At 38.9% G+C, this 17336-nt stretch overlaps 2 protein-coding genes across 2 annotated transcripts; one reads left to right on the top strand and one right to left on the bottom strand.

The window, feature by feature from the left end:
* Positions 1-730: 730 nt before the first annotated feature.
* znf521 (zinc finger protein 521) lies at positions 731-6888 on the bottom strand. The gene is made up of 3 exons (XM_043218767.1): positions 6622-6888; positions 5407-5595; positions 731-4019 (listed from the first exon to the last, which is right to left on the bottom strand). Exons 1-3 carry the CDS (start codon positions 6659-6661, stop codon positions 1426-1428), a joined length of 2823 nt encoding a protein of 940 aa, XP_043074702.1. The 5' UTR covers positions 6662-6888; the 3' UTR covers positions 731-1425.
* A 5221-nt stretch (positions 6889-12109) lies between these two features.
* Positions 12110-15356, top strand: psma8 (proteasome 20S subunit alpha 8). Its single transcript, XM_043220442.1, has 7 exons — positions 12110-12318; positions 13049-13175; positions 13372-13496; positions 14328-14450; positions 14530-14649; positions 14756-14818; positions 14909-15356. Exons 1-7 carry the CDS (start codon positions 12217-12219, stop codon positions 15002-15004), a joined length of 756 nt encoding a protein of 251 aa, XP_043076377.1. The 5' UTR covers positions 12110-12216; the 3' UTR covers positions 15005-15356.
* The last annotated feature ends 1980 nt before the right edge of the window (positions 15357-17336 follow it).

Below are 17336 nucleotides of genomic sequence, written 5' to 3'. Positions count from 1 at the left end.
TCCAAGCTTGGTAATGCTCATGGATAGTGACCATTTTTGAAGCTCTGTAAATCAGAATGCCTTCGGGGAGTCACTTGTCCTCTAATGCAGATCAACGGGTTTTTGTAAAAGAAATATTTTTAGTTTTCAAATTATAACCTAAACACCTGACTTCCTGCAAGCGGCCTCATGCACATCTTGGCGGACTTCTGCCTCGACGTATGACGCACGACGTAAGCTGCGCCATACAGCGAGTTAAAGGCCAGTCAAGCCAGGTATTTAGGTTATAATTGAACACTAGAAATATTTTGTTAATATAATTGCAATAAAAATAATGGTTACTATCTTGGAAGATCCAGGATCATTTTTAAATAAACTCAAGACTGTGTCTGTCTGAAAAAATAAAGTCATCAAGCCACAAACATCACCTTGTGCTTCTATTTATTTTTATTTTTATAAATTCCAGTTTTATTGTTCTCTCGAAGATAAAACTTTATTGCTCAGATGTATTACTGATTACCTTGATTCCATACTTACCTAAATGGTTGTTTTCAACTGAACAACTTATTATTATATATTTTTTAGGTTTTACAGAAAAGAAAAGGGAACATGATTGTTCCTACACTACATTACTACATTTCCTCTGCACTGGTCCAGTAACATACCATAGCATTTTTTTAAATCTAGAAGATATGAAGATATAAAGAAGATATGAAAATACATACCACTTACACACATGCACATTTGCGCATAAAAGCAATTTAATTTTCTGCAACAGAACATTATATACAGATACACAATTACCATGACATATAAATAAAAATTTGAGTCAAAATATCAAAAAAGGCAGATATTTTACTAAAAAGAAATCAAATAAATATACATGAATTTTAAACGGTTGTTATTATCAGATGTCTTTGTCCAAAAGCTCCACATATAATCCATAAAGTTTACCAAGAGGCCTGCTTAGATTTCAATTTGATTAAACACTGCTAATGACTCTTTCCCTCAGAACATCAAGTCCCACTGCCCACATCTCATCCTCTTTTCTGCCCCTCTGCGCATCTGCAGTTTCAGTCATCAGCAACTCATTACTGCCTAGATCCACCAAGATCCACTTCCATTTCTTAACGCAAGGATTTATCTTAAAACGCAACAAAGATACAGGAAATGATCCAAATATGGCAGCAAATCTGAGTTCACAAGTGTCCAATGAAGATTATCCTTGCACTTGGGAGAATTACTCATTTGCCAAGCATCTCAAAACAAAAGAAACCGCTTCTAAAAACGGACGGGAGAAAACAGCCTCTCCCAATGTCTTCACACATTTAAGGCATAAATACTTAATGCGTGATTGAAAACAGATACTCCGGATCGCAGGCATTAAAAAGAGCACAAATAAATTTAATTACAAGTGCTGTCCTTTCTTTAGGTTTTGCACTCGACTCAGACTGTCGATGTCTGGGTGAGAGTGTTTTTATTGCCTCTCTCCTCCGGTACGAGAGCCGTAGCTGAGCAACAGCTGGCTACAGAAATGCTAGTCTTATTGTTTCTGAGTTTATGCTCGAATGCGCTGACGGTCATAGTCCCGGTTTCCTGCTGAGCAACGCTCGAGGTGGTTTTGAGGTCAGGATTAAGGCTGGGGGGATCCGTGCAGCTGTTGATCAGATCGTCGCCCTGGACCTTCTGCATGTGGAAAGATCCGTGGATTTTCAGCTCGAGAGCGGAGGTGACAGTCTGCATACAGACGACGCAGCGGAAGCCTGTCAGTGAATTGTGCAGGTCCGGGTGCCTCTGACAGTGTTCCAGGAAGTCCTCCTCACTGTGAAGCGGAAGCTTGCAGATGCGGCAGTTGCCCGTGTCCAAGCTCCTGCTGTGGGTGACCTTGTGTTCAGTCAGAGTTAGCAGCGAAGGGAAGCGCTCTCCACAGATGGGGCATTGGCAGTGCTTGGTGGGGCCTAGATGAGTCTGGACGTGCTCCCACAGTGCCATCTCAGTGAAGAAGGTCTTGGAACAGTCTTTGCATTTGTGGCTCCCTTGGATTGCCTCCACCTTGCGCTTGAGAGTGCCACTCTCCTCGGGCTGGATGTGGTGATCTCGCAGCTGGTGGTTGGCGAGCAAGGACTGCATGGTGTAAGAAGCTCCGCAGATTTCACAGGCAAACATAGGATCGTTCACATTCGCCTTCCCTTTGCTTTCGGGGCCGAACAGCGATTCCACCTTACCGTCTCTTATTTCGCTATTCACTGGCAGCATTCCAGGGCCGTCCTTGGCAACTGGTTCGGAGACAGGTGGAGGGGTCACGTTGTTACCTTCAGCGCTCTGGCTCTTGGCACAGAGTTTCTCGTGTAAGGGCACCTCGAGGGGAGATCTGCTCTGGGTACATACGCAGGGACTGCATTTGTCGCTATGTGTGGTGATGTGACACTGCAACTCAATGTCCGTGGTAAAGGACTCTGCGCAGAAGATGCAACTGTACACTTTGCATTGTTTGTCGAGATGCTTTTCTTTGACGTGCAGGTGCAAGTCATGCTCTTGCTTGAAGTCCCATTCGCAGGACGTGCACTGGAATGTGGTTCTCTTGTTACTGTGCTCCGAGGCCAAGTGAACCTGAATAGACATCTTGGAACCGAACGCCTTCTGGCAGAGGGAGCAGCGGTAAAACACAATGGTGTGCATCTCGAGTAGATGTCCGTGCAAGTCTTTGACACTGGTGAAGGTCTTGCTGCAGCTTTCGCAGACGTAGAGTGTAGAGGTATTGCTAAAATGAGAAACGGTGTGTTCCTTGAAGGACTGTTGGTTTGGGAAATCCATGAAGCACTCTGGGCACCTAAGTTTTGGAAACATGCTCTTCAGGTGGGAGCTCAGGTGAGTTTGAAACAGATCCAGATCGTTGTATTTAGCTCCACAATGGTCGCAGATGAAGTCGGTTGAAGGTAATGCCGATTTTTTGGCTGGACTTTTGATAGACTTGGGTGATGTCGAACCCAATGCCATCCTTCCGTCTTTAAGGTTCATAAAGTTAATGTTCTTGTGCGTCTTTTTGATATGCTGCATTAGCTTTAGCTTACTATTAAATGTAGGCAAATGAGTGCAGTATGGACAGAAAATCAAAGACTTCTGTTCTGCTGTTTCTTCCAGATCTGGATCAAATTTGAGACAGTGGGTCTGCTGCACGTGATTATCCAGCGTGTCTTTTGTCAGGAATCCTCGGAAGCACTGCGAGCAGAAAAACACATTGTTCTCGATTAAAGGCGAGTTGTGTGATTGGCGAACATGCTCTTGGAGGGCATTCAGGTCTTTTAACGAAGTGGGACAGAAGCTACACTGAAGGACCGTTTGAACGGCCGCCGTGATTGCGGCTTCAAGCAGAACGGAGTGGCCTAGCATCACATTAGCCTCTTTTTGGTGCTCCGATAGTTCAGATGGAAAACTCAGGATCTGAGAACCAGAGCTGATCTTGTTTTCCACGTGTCGGGGCTGTGCTCTCGGGTTCATGTGGCTGTGACAATGAACACAATTGCTGAAAGCCTTGAGCTTTTTAGAGATTCCTAAACCGCTGTTTGAGTCAAAATGAGACTTTCTCTTTTCTGCAGAAGGTGCCAGTGTCCTGAATGCCATCTCTGCAGTATTTGCAGGGTCTGGACTGGACATGTGTGATTCTGCCATTGAGACGACTGATTGATCTTGTGCAGCACAATTTGGAGGTTGTATTTTCTCGATGTCCTCCATGGTATTCGGTGAAAGAGAGAGCTGTTGGGAGGACGTAGCATTACCTCGTTCGTATTGATTACTCAAGGCCTGTTTGCTGTTTATGAAGGTCTCACCGCTGTTATCTTTTTGGGATATTTCAGGAGGTACTGAGCTGCTGCCGGGCAAAGGAATATTTGCCCTCCCACACTGACCAGGTCTCTGATGATCTTTATATGTGTCTCCCTTGAATCCAAGGTCACCTCCATCTTCATGATCTGAGGGGGAAGGACCAGGGGAAAGAGGCAAAGCCAAACAACATGCTTCATCTTTCTCCACATTACGATTTGCTAAGGACAGAGAAGAGGGGGAAATATGTTAACAAAAAAACATTTTTGCTGAGAAAAATAATAATACACCATCACTGTTGGGAAGGAACAAGCTAAAAAAGTGAATTTATCAGTGCTTCTAAATTAAGTATATTTGCATTATTACATACTGCATACAGTCTAATAAAATATTACAATTACATATAATTAAGGCATCACCGGTTATAGAACTGTAATATAGTTTGCTATTGAAGGATCCTCAGTTCCTCACACGCAAATTTTGTGTGTTATGTTTTTTAATTCATTTATAATCGTTTATTTACATAATCATTTTATAATCATTAGTTATTCATATGATTTATTATTAGATCGTTTTTAATTATTTACTTTTATTATTTATTTTGATAATTTCTTATTATATTTATATTATTAAGTATTTTCATCGTATCATTTATTCATTCATTTATTATGTTTCTATATTTTATATTCCTTATGAATTTTTCGATCTCATGCTTGTGGGGTTTCGTGGTATAAGAGCACATGCTGAATTTGTGCTGGTCAGACCAAGTGTGAACATCGAGACATACGCAACTAAGATTGCTCAAAAAATTCTGTTACTTTTTACCGTCATCACTTCGTCTTTCTGCTCTTCTCTGGCTTTTAAGACTGATATTTTCTGACGGGATCTGGCTTCCGGAGCTGGATCCTAAACATTATCTGGCGTGGAGACCCCATCTATCACTATGTTTTATTCAGTTTTGATACAGTTAACTACTTGATGATTAAATGATATACACAGCACCTTCAGTTATAACTAATCTAAATTATGAATAACATAGCTTCCCGAACATTGTACACTGTAACCAAAACTGTTACAGCAAAAAATTCTCGAGTCTGCTGGGTTAAAATATAATTCAGCCTCATAAGAGCAGACTAAACACCAAAAATATGAATTGGATGCTCTTTTTCACACTTTTTTAGATGTAATTAGCTCGGTATGTGGCCACATAATGAGCAGTCCCACTGTGACTAAAATTGCTGTCAGTGTGAGAGGACCAGATTCACAGTTTGAACAAATGGAGTGCTGCTTCTTTAAAGTACTGAACATGTACAAAAGAAAAACCAAAACCCAAGTCTCGGTACCAAATTATACACTGAATCGCAGGAATAATGCTAGTGCTTAAAACGATAAAAACGTGAAAAAGCTTTCTTCGCACAATTAGCAATAATTTCATAAACCCAAAATCATTTGTAAAGGCATGATTCATCCTGTGAGCGTGCAGATAGGGATTTGCTAATACGCGTAAATTCAAAGGTCATGCAGACACACCAAACCCTGAATATAAACCCTAGAGGTCTTCGCTCCTTTTATTCTGAGATACGGATATATTTACGATATTCACGATACCTGAATCGTGGGAGTACTTGGTCCTCTGCTGGCCGACTGATTCTGCTTTCTGCAGGCTTGCACACTTGTGCTCTTCAGCATCTTCATCCTTCTCTCGTTCCTCGTCCTTTCCTTTTCTCCTCTCCCAGGAGCAGCGTTTCTTGCCCGCTGTCATATTATCTTCCTTTGTATTTACCTCTCCGTCTTGACCTGTGGAGAAAGGACTGTGAGCAAGAACGCGTGACTGCTAGTTACAAAAGACATTTACATTTAATGCGCTGTATTTATCGCCTAACCGATGATGGCGACAAATTTTGCCATCCCTTCCAAAGGGCACAGTGTAAATATCAACAATTAGGTCTATTTTTCATCCAGCTGGGGAATGCTCCTCTTTAAATACAGGATGTGCTCTTTGAAATACTCAGCTTTCACGGTTAAGTGTGGTGTCATAGGTTTTAATAACGAACTGTAATAAGTGGATTGAATCATCTCTAGGGAAAACCAAATAAGCAAATAACTCTTATAAGCACACAGACAGAGCAAGAGATTCAGAAACAGACTCACGCCAAGCTCGGTTCTCATTTATGCATAAATGCTAATTTCCTCTTTACTTTACTGATTTCAAGGTGACATAATAGAGCCACATAACGTGATGGCAAGAAACTGAAAACATGAAAACCTCAGGCAACTTTAAAATAATCGCATACTGTTCGTGTTTTGACCTTTGTTTTTTACACAGAGCTATTATTAGCTAATATTCTCATTCCCTACTCCCAAATCCTCATAAATGCATGCATGCTTGCAATTGTATTATTTAGTATGTTTATTAAGCCGTTTTACCGACATAGTTCGATATAGACGTATTCAAAACCGCGCACGTTTAGTTTTACTACAAAGGAGACAACTTTGTCGTTCTTAAAGCCCAATACATTGATTACCACGACATATTATTCTTCATTAAATCAATCTGTATTAATGTGCAGCACATAGCCTACAAGAATGATTAAAAACCCTTCTCAATGGAAATGCATTACTCTGAAATGCAGCGAAAGTTCTGCTAAAACAGTTTGTCTCCTGTTTAATTTTTTTTTTTTTTTTTTTTTTTTTTTTTTTTTTTTTACCGAAAGACTGATCTTCAGCCTAATGATCTGGAAATAATGACAGTCTGTCAGTGGTTCGTCGGGTTTCACTTAAGTCGTCAAGGAAGCAAGCGGTTAAATAAAAAGCCTTTCGTACCTTTCAGAGATCTGGGCTTCGCCTGCTTTCGACGAGACATTACAAAGGACTTCGGCGGCTGTCAGCTCAAACGGGTCAAGTTGCTGTCCGGTGTTGGCAAACGCGGCAAACACTCGCGTACTGTTTCGGGGATTAGAATAGCGGGAAAGCACATTAATATGACGGGCGAAGGGGCGCGCCCCCGCCTACAGCAGCGGGACGGCTCCATGCACGCGCTGCGCCACCGGGGGCTCGCGACACGCGTAATCACCACACACACACACACACACACACACAGAGAGAGAGAGAGAGAGAGAGAGAGAGAGAGAGAGAGAGAGAGAGAGAGAGAGAGAGAGAGAGAGAGAGAGAGAGAGAGAGGATTAAATAGTTCCCCGAGTTTCCCTTAAACATTAACTTGGTCTAGTTTAAATAGTTTGCTTTTTGACTCATTTTATGAGTTTGTGTTGAAATGTAAGTTAACGCAGAAATCTGAGCTTCTCTCCAGAATGAGACGCATGTGACAGGCTCTCTTTCGCGCGCATTTAAAGCAATCGTGCATCAAAAATGTGTGCTTTTCCTTCCTTCCAAGATGTAGGTGAGTTTATTCTTAAACAGATTTGGAGAGATTTAGCATCATAGGTCTTGCTCACCAGTGGAGGCTCTGCAGTGAATGGGTGCCGTCAGAATGAGACTCCAAGCAGTTGATAAAACAGTGCAGTAAACTACAAGTCCAGTGCATCGGTTCACGTTTAGAAAACCTACATTTGTTCATTACAAACACACACCTTTTCACTTCTTAAGAATTGTGTGTGTTATTGTAATTTTCCATCAACTGCTTGGAATCTCATTCCGACGGCACCCATTCACTGCAGAGGATCTACCGGTGAGCAAGTGATGTAATGCTACATTTCTCAGAATTCATTTACATTTTGATCTGAGTACATTTTCAGCAAATGTTATTTAATTTTTTTTTTAAATTGGGTAAATTATTCCTTTAGTCTTGCTTAGAAAATCCTTGTACAAAACCATATCCATGCCTTCTTGGGGGAAAAAAAAAAGGTGGCTCCCATGACATTGACTAATTCTGTTCAGTTGATTATTTTCTTTAAAATCAAAAGGAATCACACACACGATCAAAGCCAAACCGATCCTTTAAACATTCCCAGTATCCACAATATACCATCAGACATACGGTACTGCGTGTCATAATGAAATCATCAGAGGAGCGTCTCCTTTCATAATGACACCTCGCTTTAATTTCTCTGTGGAAACGTTAGTTATGAGCCGCCCCGTCGGATGGGCTTTGCAGTAGGGAGCGTTGATTAGAAAGCTGGATCCCTTTGGGAGTCTGCTCTGCAATTGCATGTTTCTAATGAGTTTTGAATTAGCTGCTGAGACACTTGTCTGTGACTGTTTTGTGAATAAAGGAGGGGATGTTACAATGAAGACACACAGCAGCCTAACCCGGCGGTTCTGAGGTGGTAACGTTTTGGGTCAACTTTACCGTTAAGGGCCCGTGGGATTGTTAGGCGGGTGACACGACGAATCTCTCGGCCGTTTGTGAACGTGTGGGTATAGGCCAGTAGCGTAGCTTTAAATAGATGGTATTGACATGCAAAAGCAACCTTTGCGCAAAGGAGATCCTAAAGGAAATAATGTATCAGCCAATCAGAGCACCTCAGGGGAGGAGAGCTGTTAGTTCTGATTCATTTCCTCAAGCATCCAGTGTGTCTTATTAGACTGTCCTAGAACAAATAGTTTACAGTCAAACTACTGTAATGATATAAACATTTCCCAATATCTATCTATCTATCTATCTATCTATCTATCTATCTATCTATCTATCTATCTATCTATATATATATATATATATATATATTTTTTTTTTTTTTTTTTTTGATTGATTGAAGTTTGAAAAGAGCAGTTTGTTTCGTTCTAAGCTTTTCTTCTGAAGATTAAAAATGACCTTTTCATCTCATGTTTTTCTAGTATAGAAACAAATACACTGTCAATCTCCAGTGTCTTATAATGCATAATGTTTTTGCAGGACCAGTACGGAAAAGAAAATACCCGCAAAAATACACTGGCAAGTCAAAATGTTTTAAGTTAAAAAAATGTTGTTCCCTGCATTTATTTGATCCAAAATACAAAAGCATAAATATGATTAAATATTCTCAATATTTAAAACAATTGATTTCCACTTGAATAATATTAGCTACTATTATGATAACACTTTCATTATGATAACATTTTTTTATTTGATTTGTGTAAATTTGAATAACTGACAAGAGTTAATTAAAAAAAAAACATTATAAAAGATTTAAAACACTTTTGAATTTGATTTAAAAAAAATTTTATTTAAATATATGACATTTGAGATTTAACACACAATCTTTTGAGTTTTATAAATGTATTTTCAAACAATTCAAACATTCAAACATTTTTTTTGCAATGTCAGATTGTCTAAAATTCCAAATTCTGATAGGAGGTCATTCACGGAAAATTAATCGAACAAAGCATTTTCTTTTCACCATCGACTATATTCACTTATTATTGTTTTGTCCAGCTTTTTAATTACAAAAATATATTAAAATATTTTTAATACTAAACATTTTAAATATACCTATAACTATACCAACAAAGCTAAGAAACAAAGTTAAGAAGCAATTTTTGGCCATTTTTGAATCAAGCATGTATTTTTTACTGTACAAATAAATGCAACCTTTCTGAGCAGATGAGAATTCTCTGAAAACATTAGAAAATATTACAGATCCCAATTTGAACACTATGTGTGAGTGTCAACTTAAAATGTATAGTTACTTAATGCTCATTTAAGTGACAACTAAAATATTTTAGTTGACTAAACAAAACATTTTAGGCATCAGGGTAACAAGCGATTTCAAGCTGAAAATACCTTTTTATTTTGAGTGTGGCTAAAATACTTTGCTCGACATTTCAGAGATCATCTACTCTTCCCTGTGAATGACCTCTGACCTTGTTTTTGCACGACCTGAATTTCTGCATTTTGTTTTTTAGAAAATTGAATTTGATGTCGATCTTGTAAACTTTAAGCTGTGTTTTTAAAATCTGGATATTTGCAGTCTAAGAATTCACAACAAAAAGAATCTGTCTAAAAATCTTAAAAATCTATTAAATTTTCAAGAAAAGATTCAAATTCTGAACTATTTGAAATTCCATAAAATATTCAGTTTTGTTCAGTCAAATGTACACAATTCAAATGGTTTTGTCATAATAGTAGCTCCATGAATTTTCAGCATCATTAACCCAGTCTTCAGTGGCACTGAAAAATGATTATTACTTTTATTCTGCAAAGATGTGTTAAATTATAAATTGATAAAGACATTTATATTGTTACAAAAGATTTATATTTCAGATGAATTCTTTAATCTTTTTTTCTTTTCATCCTAAAAAACCTCTCAGCTGTATTCAACATAATAAGCAGGACTAAATTTTTTTTTTTTAAATATATTCAAATGGAAAACACTTATTTTAAATAGTACAAATATTTACAGTTTTTGCTTTTGCTGTATTTTTTAGATCAAACGAATGCAGGCTTGATGAGCAGAAGAGACTTCTTTAGAAACTATAACTATAACTGCTAGTGTACATGAAGGGCATTAGCTCTTAAAGGGACAGTTTATCCAAAATCCAACAATTTTAGCAATTTTTAGCAAGTTTTTTAAAGACATTCTCCATTCTTCCATCTAAATGTTTCCATTTGTGACAGAGAAAGGATGCTGATTTATAATTTCTGAGTGATCTGTCCTTTTCAAAGTTTCCTCAAGAGTTTTGAAAACCCGTCCCGACAGAGGGTGCTCGCGAGGGGCACGATTATCTACAGCGTATTCAATCTTACCAGCCAATTATCTTTATGAACATTTTACCCACCGCCAATTCAAGGAAATGAAAAAAGAGTTGGGGCATTTTTAAATCAGGACATCAAGATTAATTATTGCGTGATATTAATGAACTTTGAAGGTTAATTTTTATTAATCAGCTAATTACAGAGCCGGCGATGAAGCTGATTGCTAATGATGATGATCCCGGCTCAGTCGGTGAACAAAACTGACTGATCTGGAGTGGATGAGAAATGACAAAAAAAAGACTTCGGTGCTTCTCTAGCAGAGGTCAAGGTCAAGCTGTCGTGGCGCGAGGAACTTGTTGCCTTTAAAAAGACGTCTTCGACCTCCTGAAACGCTTCAGCAGTTTAACCGCATTAAAAATCCATACAATACGTGCGCATAAAATGTGAATGTCAAATTTTAAATGGAATAACAAACATATTTATTTTAAATCGCAAGCATGCGCAAACGCAGGCCGGTTTCTACAGCGACACAATGTGCGGAAAACATCCGAAAAACCATTCTGAACAGACGCTCCCCGACGCACTTTTCCATATGTTTACACCCCCCTCAACCCGGTTTACTTCAAAACAGACCTAATATGTTATTAGCTGGGTCACGCTTGCTCAGAGACCCCTTATGTCCCACGCAGGTGACTCCCGCAAGAAATGCTGAGGTTGTGAACGTTAGCGAGCTACAGAAGGTCCTCATTAGCTTGGTTTGAGGGAATGCTCGGCTAAGGAACACTAGTGGGTGGGCGCTTCTGTCTCTTTGAACACTGCTCCGTGGTCTCCGAACACAAACCCCTCTATTCCCAGATGCATCACATTTAGTTTAATGTATTCTTATTTGTTGAATTTAATTAAAAGGACATTTTTAATAAGATATGGGAGACTTGTGGCTTGTTCTCTGCAGGTTTGCCGTGCTCTTGATGAAGCATTGATGAGAGGTTTGGTGGCACCAAAATGGCCTTTGAAGTAGAAGCATGAAAGTGTTGGTATGTACTTGTAGGTATTCGTCGGAGACATCGTGCTGTCTTTCGTTTGTTCGAAACTATTGAGGACTTGTGATATAACAGTTAAATCAAGTGGCTAAATACCTCTGGAGAGGTCACGTCAATGGCAGATTATATAGAGACTATAGATAGATAAATATGAATAAGAGAGATAGACATTTTCTTTAAAAAGTTAAATATCGATAGACATTTTATTTGAATATATTAAGGTAAACATGCACTTTAGATTAGTCATTTTTATTAAACAAAAATAAACTAATTAGTTTAATTAGTTGAAAATGTTTAGTATTTAGTAGTCGTTACCAACAAACATAAAAATAAATAAATGAGGAAGGGCACTTTAGGAATTAGGATTTTAACAGGAATTTAATTCATGAATTTAAATTTAAGCAGCTTACCCGTGTGTTGTATTTATGTGGCAGATTGTAGGATATTTATTTTTATTTCTTATTTTCAGTTAATTGTGATCGCACAACACATCTCAGCGACTTTATTAACGAATAAGTAATAATAATACAATTAAATAAGTTGCTAGAAAAAAAGTATAATTATTCAAAACGGAAATAAAAGCAGAGCACGCTGTCAGTGAGTTGAGTGTTGAGAATTACAAGTCCCACCATTCAACGCGCGCTCTTCCCGCGCATGCGCAGATCGAATTCGAAAGCTCCTGTGCTGCGAGTCGAAAGTCACAGGCAACTATTTCGCCCTAATTCGTGCGTTTGTATCTAGTGCGCAAAAATGGCAGCTAGGTATGACAGAGCTATAACAGTCTTTTCTCCAGATGGTCACCTGTTTCAGGTGGAATACGCTCAGGAAGCAGTAAAGAAGGGCTCCACAGCTGTGAGTGCGTTTGCTTGGTTACATTTGAGCCACAGCTTTAGCGCGGTGGCTAACAGCTACACAAATCTACCTCCACGGCCGACTGACAGATGATTACAGGAAACAAGCGCTGTATATAGGAATAATTATTGTGATCGATTAAGACTGTAATGAGTCAGCTGCGTCGATGGCTTTATTTGCAGCGATTTTCATTGATACGCTACAGCTAAGCGTGACTTGCATGTTGCGGCTAACATTAGCATGTACTGTCCTGATGTTAAAATAGATATGTTGTATTTGTTTATATGTTCTTTTACTGTTACTTTATTTGTAACAGTATGAAAAATGCACCAATACATTACTACTTTCTATTTAAAAGAAATGGAAGAACTTTAATAATTTCGCCGGTTAACTAATCAATGAAATCGCACGCCCAGGTTAATTTAATGTAATTTACTGGCTTGGTTTTAGACGCCACGGTTGTTAAATGATACTTAACTAATTCAATGTCGTTTTAGTAGTTTCTTTGTGATGGTGTTTTTAATTGGGCTTAACTGTAACTGCATGATTCATGTAGTTTCGTTCTTAAAGCTGTGGGTGCGATGGACAAAAAATCCGGCAGAGGGCGCTGTGCCCATAGTTTAGGATTAATTCTTATCAACATAAAGGTTGTTTTCGCATCAGATTTTCTGTAAACGTTACTCTCGTGCGAAACATCCTGGTTTTAAACTAGCTTTTTTATTTCTGCAAGGTTGGCATCAGGGGGAAGGATATCGTCGTCCTGGGTGTTGAGAAGAAGTCTGTGGCGAAGCTCCAGGAGGAGAGGACAGTCCGGAAGATCTGTGCTCTGGACGAGCATGTGTGCATGGCCTTTGCAGGTAGAGGGACATGAGACTGTAATCATTTTATCACTGAAAGTCGTGGCGTCTATTAACTTTCCTGTTTGAACTCTTTCAGCTCTGTTATTAATGTTCTTAACATCGTCTTGAAAGAGATGACTGTATTCGAGTGGTTTATGCTTTGGACTGTCCCGTGCATGCGAGCATGCTTTGACTTGTTCATGCGTTTGTCCAGGTCTGACCGCAGATGCCAGGATCGTTATAAACAGAGCTCGAGTTGAGTGCCAGAGCCACAGACTGACGGTGGAGGACCCCGTTACCGTGGAGTACATCACCCGCTACATCGCCACACTCAAACAGGTCATCTATAGTTGTTCTCTCAAGTTGCACCATTTAGTCAACCCCATGTTGTTGCAGACCTGTATGGCTAGTGTTCTGTGTAACACAAAACGTTTGAAAAATTACAAAATGTTTAGTTTTTTTTTTTTTTTTTTTTTGCCTGTATGGTGAAAGTCAATTTTTGGATCCCAGTGTTCTTCAGAATATAACTGTGTCCAGCAGAAAAGAAAAGCCTTATGGTTTTTTTTTTTTTTAATATAAAAATGGTAGCAATTTGAAAGGTGTTATTTATTATTATTAAAAAAGTTTTGGGTTCTTGCTTGTAAGGCCTGCACATTTTGGCCCAAAATTTGTAATAAATCAATAATACATTGACATAATACAATTATTTATTATGGTTGTTGTATATATATATTTTTTATTACTATATAAAAATCAGACATTTTATTAAAATATTTTATTTTAAAGTGGAAACATTATTTGAATGGTAAAAAAAAACGGATTCTAGTTCTTCATTCACTTTCAAATGTTACGGCATCAAGATTTTATTTTGGCAAAATAGTGCAGGAAACCTTGAAGTTTTTCTTCTGCTGACAGCACATGGTCACGAGTGCTTTTCATTACAGGTTTAGAAAGATGCACATTATCAGCAACTCAAAATCAGAGCGGAGATGAATTTGTGTGAACGTAGACACAAGGCGTTTCACCTTTGCGATTCGATAATGAGTTTCATAGCACTATTGCTATTTGATTTTGATCGACCAATCAGAAATTTGCGGAATTCATCTTTGCAGTAACTCATTCCTCTAGATGCATAATGCTCTGTGCATTCATTGTGTGCTCATACAACAGCGCTACACTCAAAGCAACGGACGCCGGCCCTTTGGCATCTCAGCCCTGATCGTTGGTTTCGACTACGATGGGACCCCACGTCTATATCAGACGGACCCCTCTGGAACATACCACGCATGGAAGGTAAAGTGAGAGGCGCCTGTTTCTATAACGTTCAGGTGTTACTCATCGGGCGTCTGTATTGACCCTCTTCTGTCGTCAGGCAAACGCCATTGGACGCAGCGCGAAGACGGTGAGGGAGTTTTTGGAGAAAAACTACACAGACGAAGCCATCGCGAGCGACAACGATGCTATAAAACTGGCCATCAAAGCCTTACTAGAGGTTAAACCCCTACTTTAATAGTCTCACGCATTCAAAACTGACTCCCATATCATGAATCTGACAGGATGTAACATGTTTGCAACTGTATGTGATCTGTGATGCACAGGTTGTGCAATCCGGCGGCAAGAACATCGAGCTGGCTGTGATCCGAAGAAACCAGCCCCTAAAGGTAGAACATCCGATTTTTTTTTTATTTTTATTGTATGTTCGTTTATAGTTGTCTTCACACAAGTCTTGAACATTCTGTCTTCTTTTACAGATTCTGGAGTCCAAAGAAATCGAGACGCTGGTCGCCGAAATAGAAAAGGAGAAGGAAGAAGAGGCAGAGAAGAAGAAGCAGAAGAAATCTTCGTAAATCACTTGCATGTTTGTGTAGCTCCTCTCTTAGTTTTGTTTATACGGGCAGACGCACTTGGCTCAGGCCCACACTGTACCCTCCTCTTCCTCTCATCCGTTAAGAGCACGGCCTCTCAGTCTTCTGCTGAACCCACAGTATCTGTGAATGGTTTTGTTCCAGCAAATATTTTTGAAAATCAAAGTAATAAAAGCACGTTCAGGTTTGGGGGTTACCAAGCAAGTCACTTGTCAAGCACGTACTTGTAGGTCCTGGTCAGTTTTCACACTCTGCTCTTTACCCACTGCTGAGAATTCTGGGGGAATGTGCTCTGACTGATCGGTTTCCTAATAAACTCTTTTGGTTTGTACAAGTGGACTGATGTCTTTAAATTGATGTGACAGAAACCTAAGCGCTCTTTTGATAATTCCTGGTGGTGGTCATGTAGTAGTAGTAGTACATGATTTTGAATGGCAAAGTTATGTGTACACTTTCATGTCATGTACCAGTAACTAAGTGCGTTAGTGTCTGGGATTAACTAGTTACATATAACAGAATTAATTACAACACTTTTTTTTTTTACAAAATAAGTAGTCAAACAGAAAATTGTTTTATTCGATTAGCTCATGAAAATGACAACTGTTACAAGCGATCTCACACACACACACACACAGGTTTGAAATAGTGTGTTTAGGACACAAAAACCCAAATAGAAAATAGAAAATAAAACCTATCAATTATTTTGTAGGATTTTTTTGAAGACATTTTCCCCCCAAGCACTTGTTAGATTCCAGTGTATCCTGTCATAGCTATGCAAAACTTTGATAATCAAAAGCAGGATCATAGCTAAATAACTTTACTTGTAGATCATTCTGATTTAATATAACAAAAACGTGCTAAAGTCTGATATTGTGGAGGCTGTGCTTTAAAATTATAATCTTCATTCAACTGATGAACATTTCTGAAAGGCTGACGCTAATTAGTTTTGATTAATACTTTAGTCATGTTAACCCTGCTTTAAATGTTTTAAATGATTAGGAGTTGAAACTTTTAGAAATTCAGAGAAGTAATCAAAGGTTATATTACTTTAATAAAAGAACTGAAGTAGTTTCGTTACACTTTGCATTTTAAATAGGGTAATCTCTAACTTAAGTAACCTTTCCAACATTCTGTGTGTGCGCGTGCATATATAGCCTCCAACCTTCTTGAAATAAATTCATACTTTTGAATAGTCTGCTGAATGTTGTGTATAAAACATCTACCTGTTCTTTTAGAGATGCTGAATCTCCTCTCCCTTGTCTTTCCAAAAACTGCCCAAAGTGTTTTTTGCCCACCATTCTTCTTTGCTTGGCCTTAACATGCCCAGTGCACACAGTCAATCTTCTGCATTTAATAACACTTGCAAAATATGCTTATTTTGCAAATAATATTTCCTTTTGAGGGGGGGGAGAAGAGATGCATCCCAACATAAACATTTCTAAACATGTTAAACAGATCAGTCCCAAACAACTCCATGCATAAACGTTCCCAGCGTTTCAAAATCACTGAAAGATGAAAACAAACGAGCAGAATAACGGACATTATATCTGGTTTCTGACATGACTGCATTTAAACTCAATCAGCCAGAAATGGGTTATTAATATTTGCTTGCGTGACAAAATGTACAATCTGATGTCACTTTTACCTCACTTAACCTCCTCGGGGAGAAGCAGGCCCGTCCGAACGGGGCTTTAGGAACTCGGGTTCAAATGTTGTTTACAATGTTCAGCTGTTCTGCCTGAGAGGAGTTTTGGAACGGGCAGTTTGGGATGGAAAATGACTGTGTGCCCAAATGTATGAATGGAGACTAGGCCTCAGATAACATTAAAAACATCTTTGTTTTCACAAGCGCACTCATGCATAATAATGACGGGTAAATTACCTCTGTCTTCCTCCATTTGACGTGCTGTCAGAGGGACGGAAACCTAGAACGCACACATACTCTGTGTGCCTTTGATCTGAGGCAGTTAGCAGCGCATGCAGATGATGATCCAATCAATAATTAATTGAATTGAAGAGCTGCAGTCTGGAACGATTTCACTGCCTGTTCAATGAGTCCAGCGAGCACAAAGTGTTTATGCCTTAGTCAGCATCCAGGACCGTGAAATACTGATGTCAAACATCCTTGACTGAGTCACGCTAAGTATGTTTACATGCACTTTAAGACTTTCCTTTCAGTCTGACATATACATACATACACACACACACACACACACACACACATGCACACATACATACATACGCATGCACACACAAACATACATACATACGTACATATGCATACACACACATGCATACGGACACATGCATAAGC

Source organism: Puntigrus tetrazona, chromosome 20, assembly GCF_018831695.1.
Source record: "Puntigrus tetrazona isolate hp1 chromosome 20, ASM1883169v1, whole genome shotgun sequence".
Lineage (NCBI taxonomy): Eukaryota > Metazoa > Chordata > Actinopteri > Cypriniformes > Cyprinidae > Puntigrus > Puntigrus tetrazona.
This window is presented reverse-complemented; position numbering and strand designations above follow the sequence as displayed.

What these genes read in the sequence shown, in the direction of transcription:
- znf521 (XM_043218767.1), bottom strand. Translation starts at nt 6,661, where the DNA reads ATGTCTCGTCGAAAGCAGGCGAAGCCCAGATCTCTGAAAG. An exon ending in GAAGCCCAGATCTCTGAAAG is followed by an intron (nt 5,596 to 6,621) that starts GTACGAAAGGCT and finishes CTTTCTCCACAG; the next exon opens with GTCAAGACGGAGAGGTAAAT. An exon ending in CAAGTACTCCCACGATTCAG is followed by an intron (nt 4,020 to 5,406) that starts GTATCGTGAATA and finishes CTCTGTCCTTAG; the next exon opens with CAAATCGTAATGTGGAGAAA.
- psma8 (XM_043220442.1), top strand. Translation starts at nt 12,217, where the DNA reads ATGGCAGCTAGGTATGACAGAGCTATAACAGTCTTTTCTCCAGATGGT. An exon ending in TGTGTGCATGGCCTTTGCAG is followed by an intron (nt 13,176 to 13,371) that starts GTAGAGGGACAT and finishes GCGTTTGTCCAG; the next exon opens with GTCTGACCGCAGATGCCAGG. An exon ending in CCATCAAAGCCTTACTAGAG is followed by an intron (nt 14,650 to 14,755) that starts GTTAAACCCCTA and finishes TGTGATGCACAG; the next exon opens with GTTGTGCAATCCGGCGGCAA.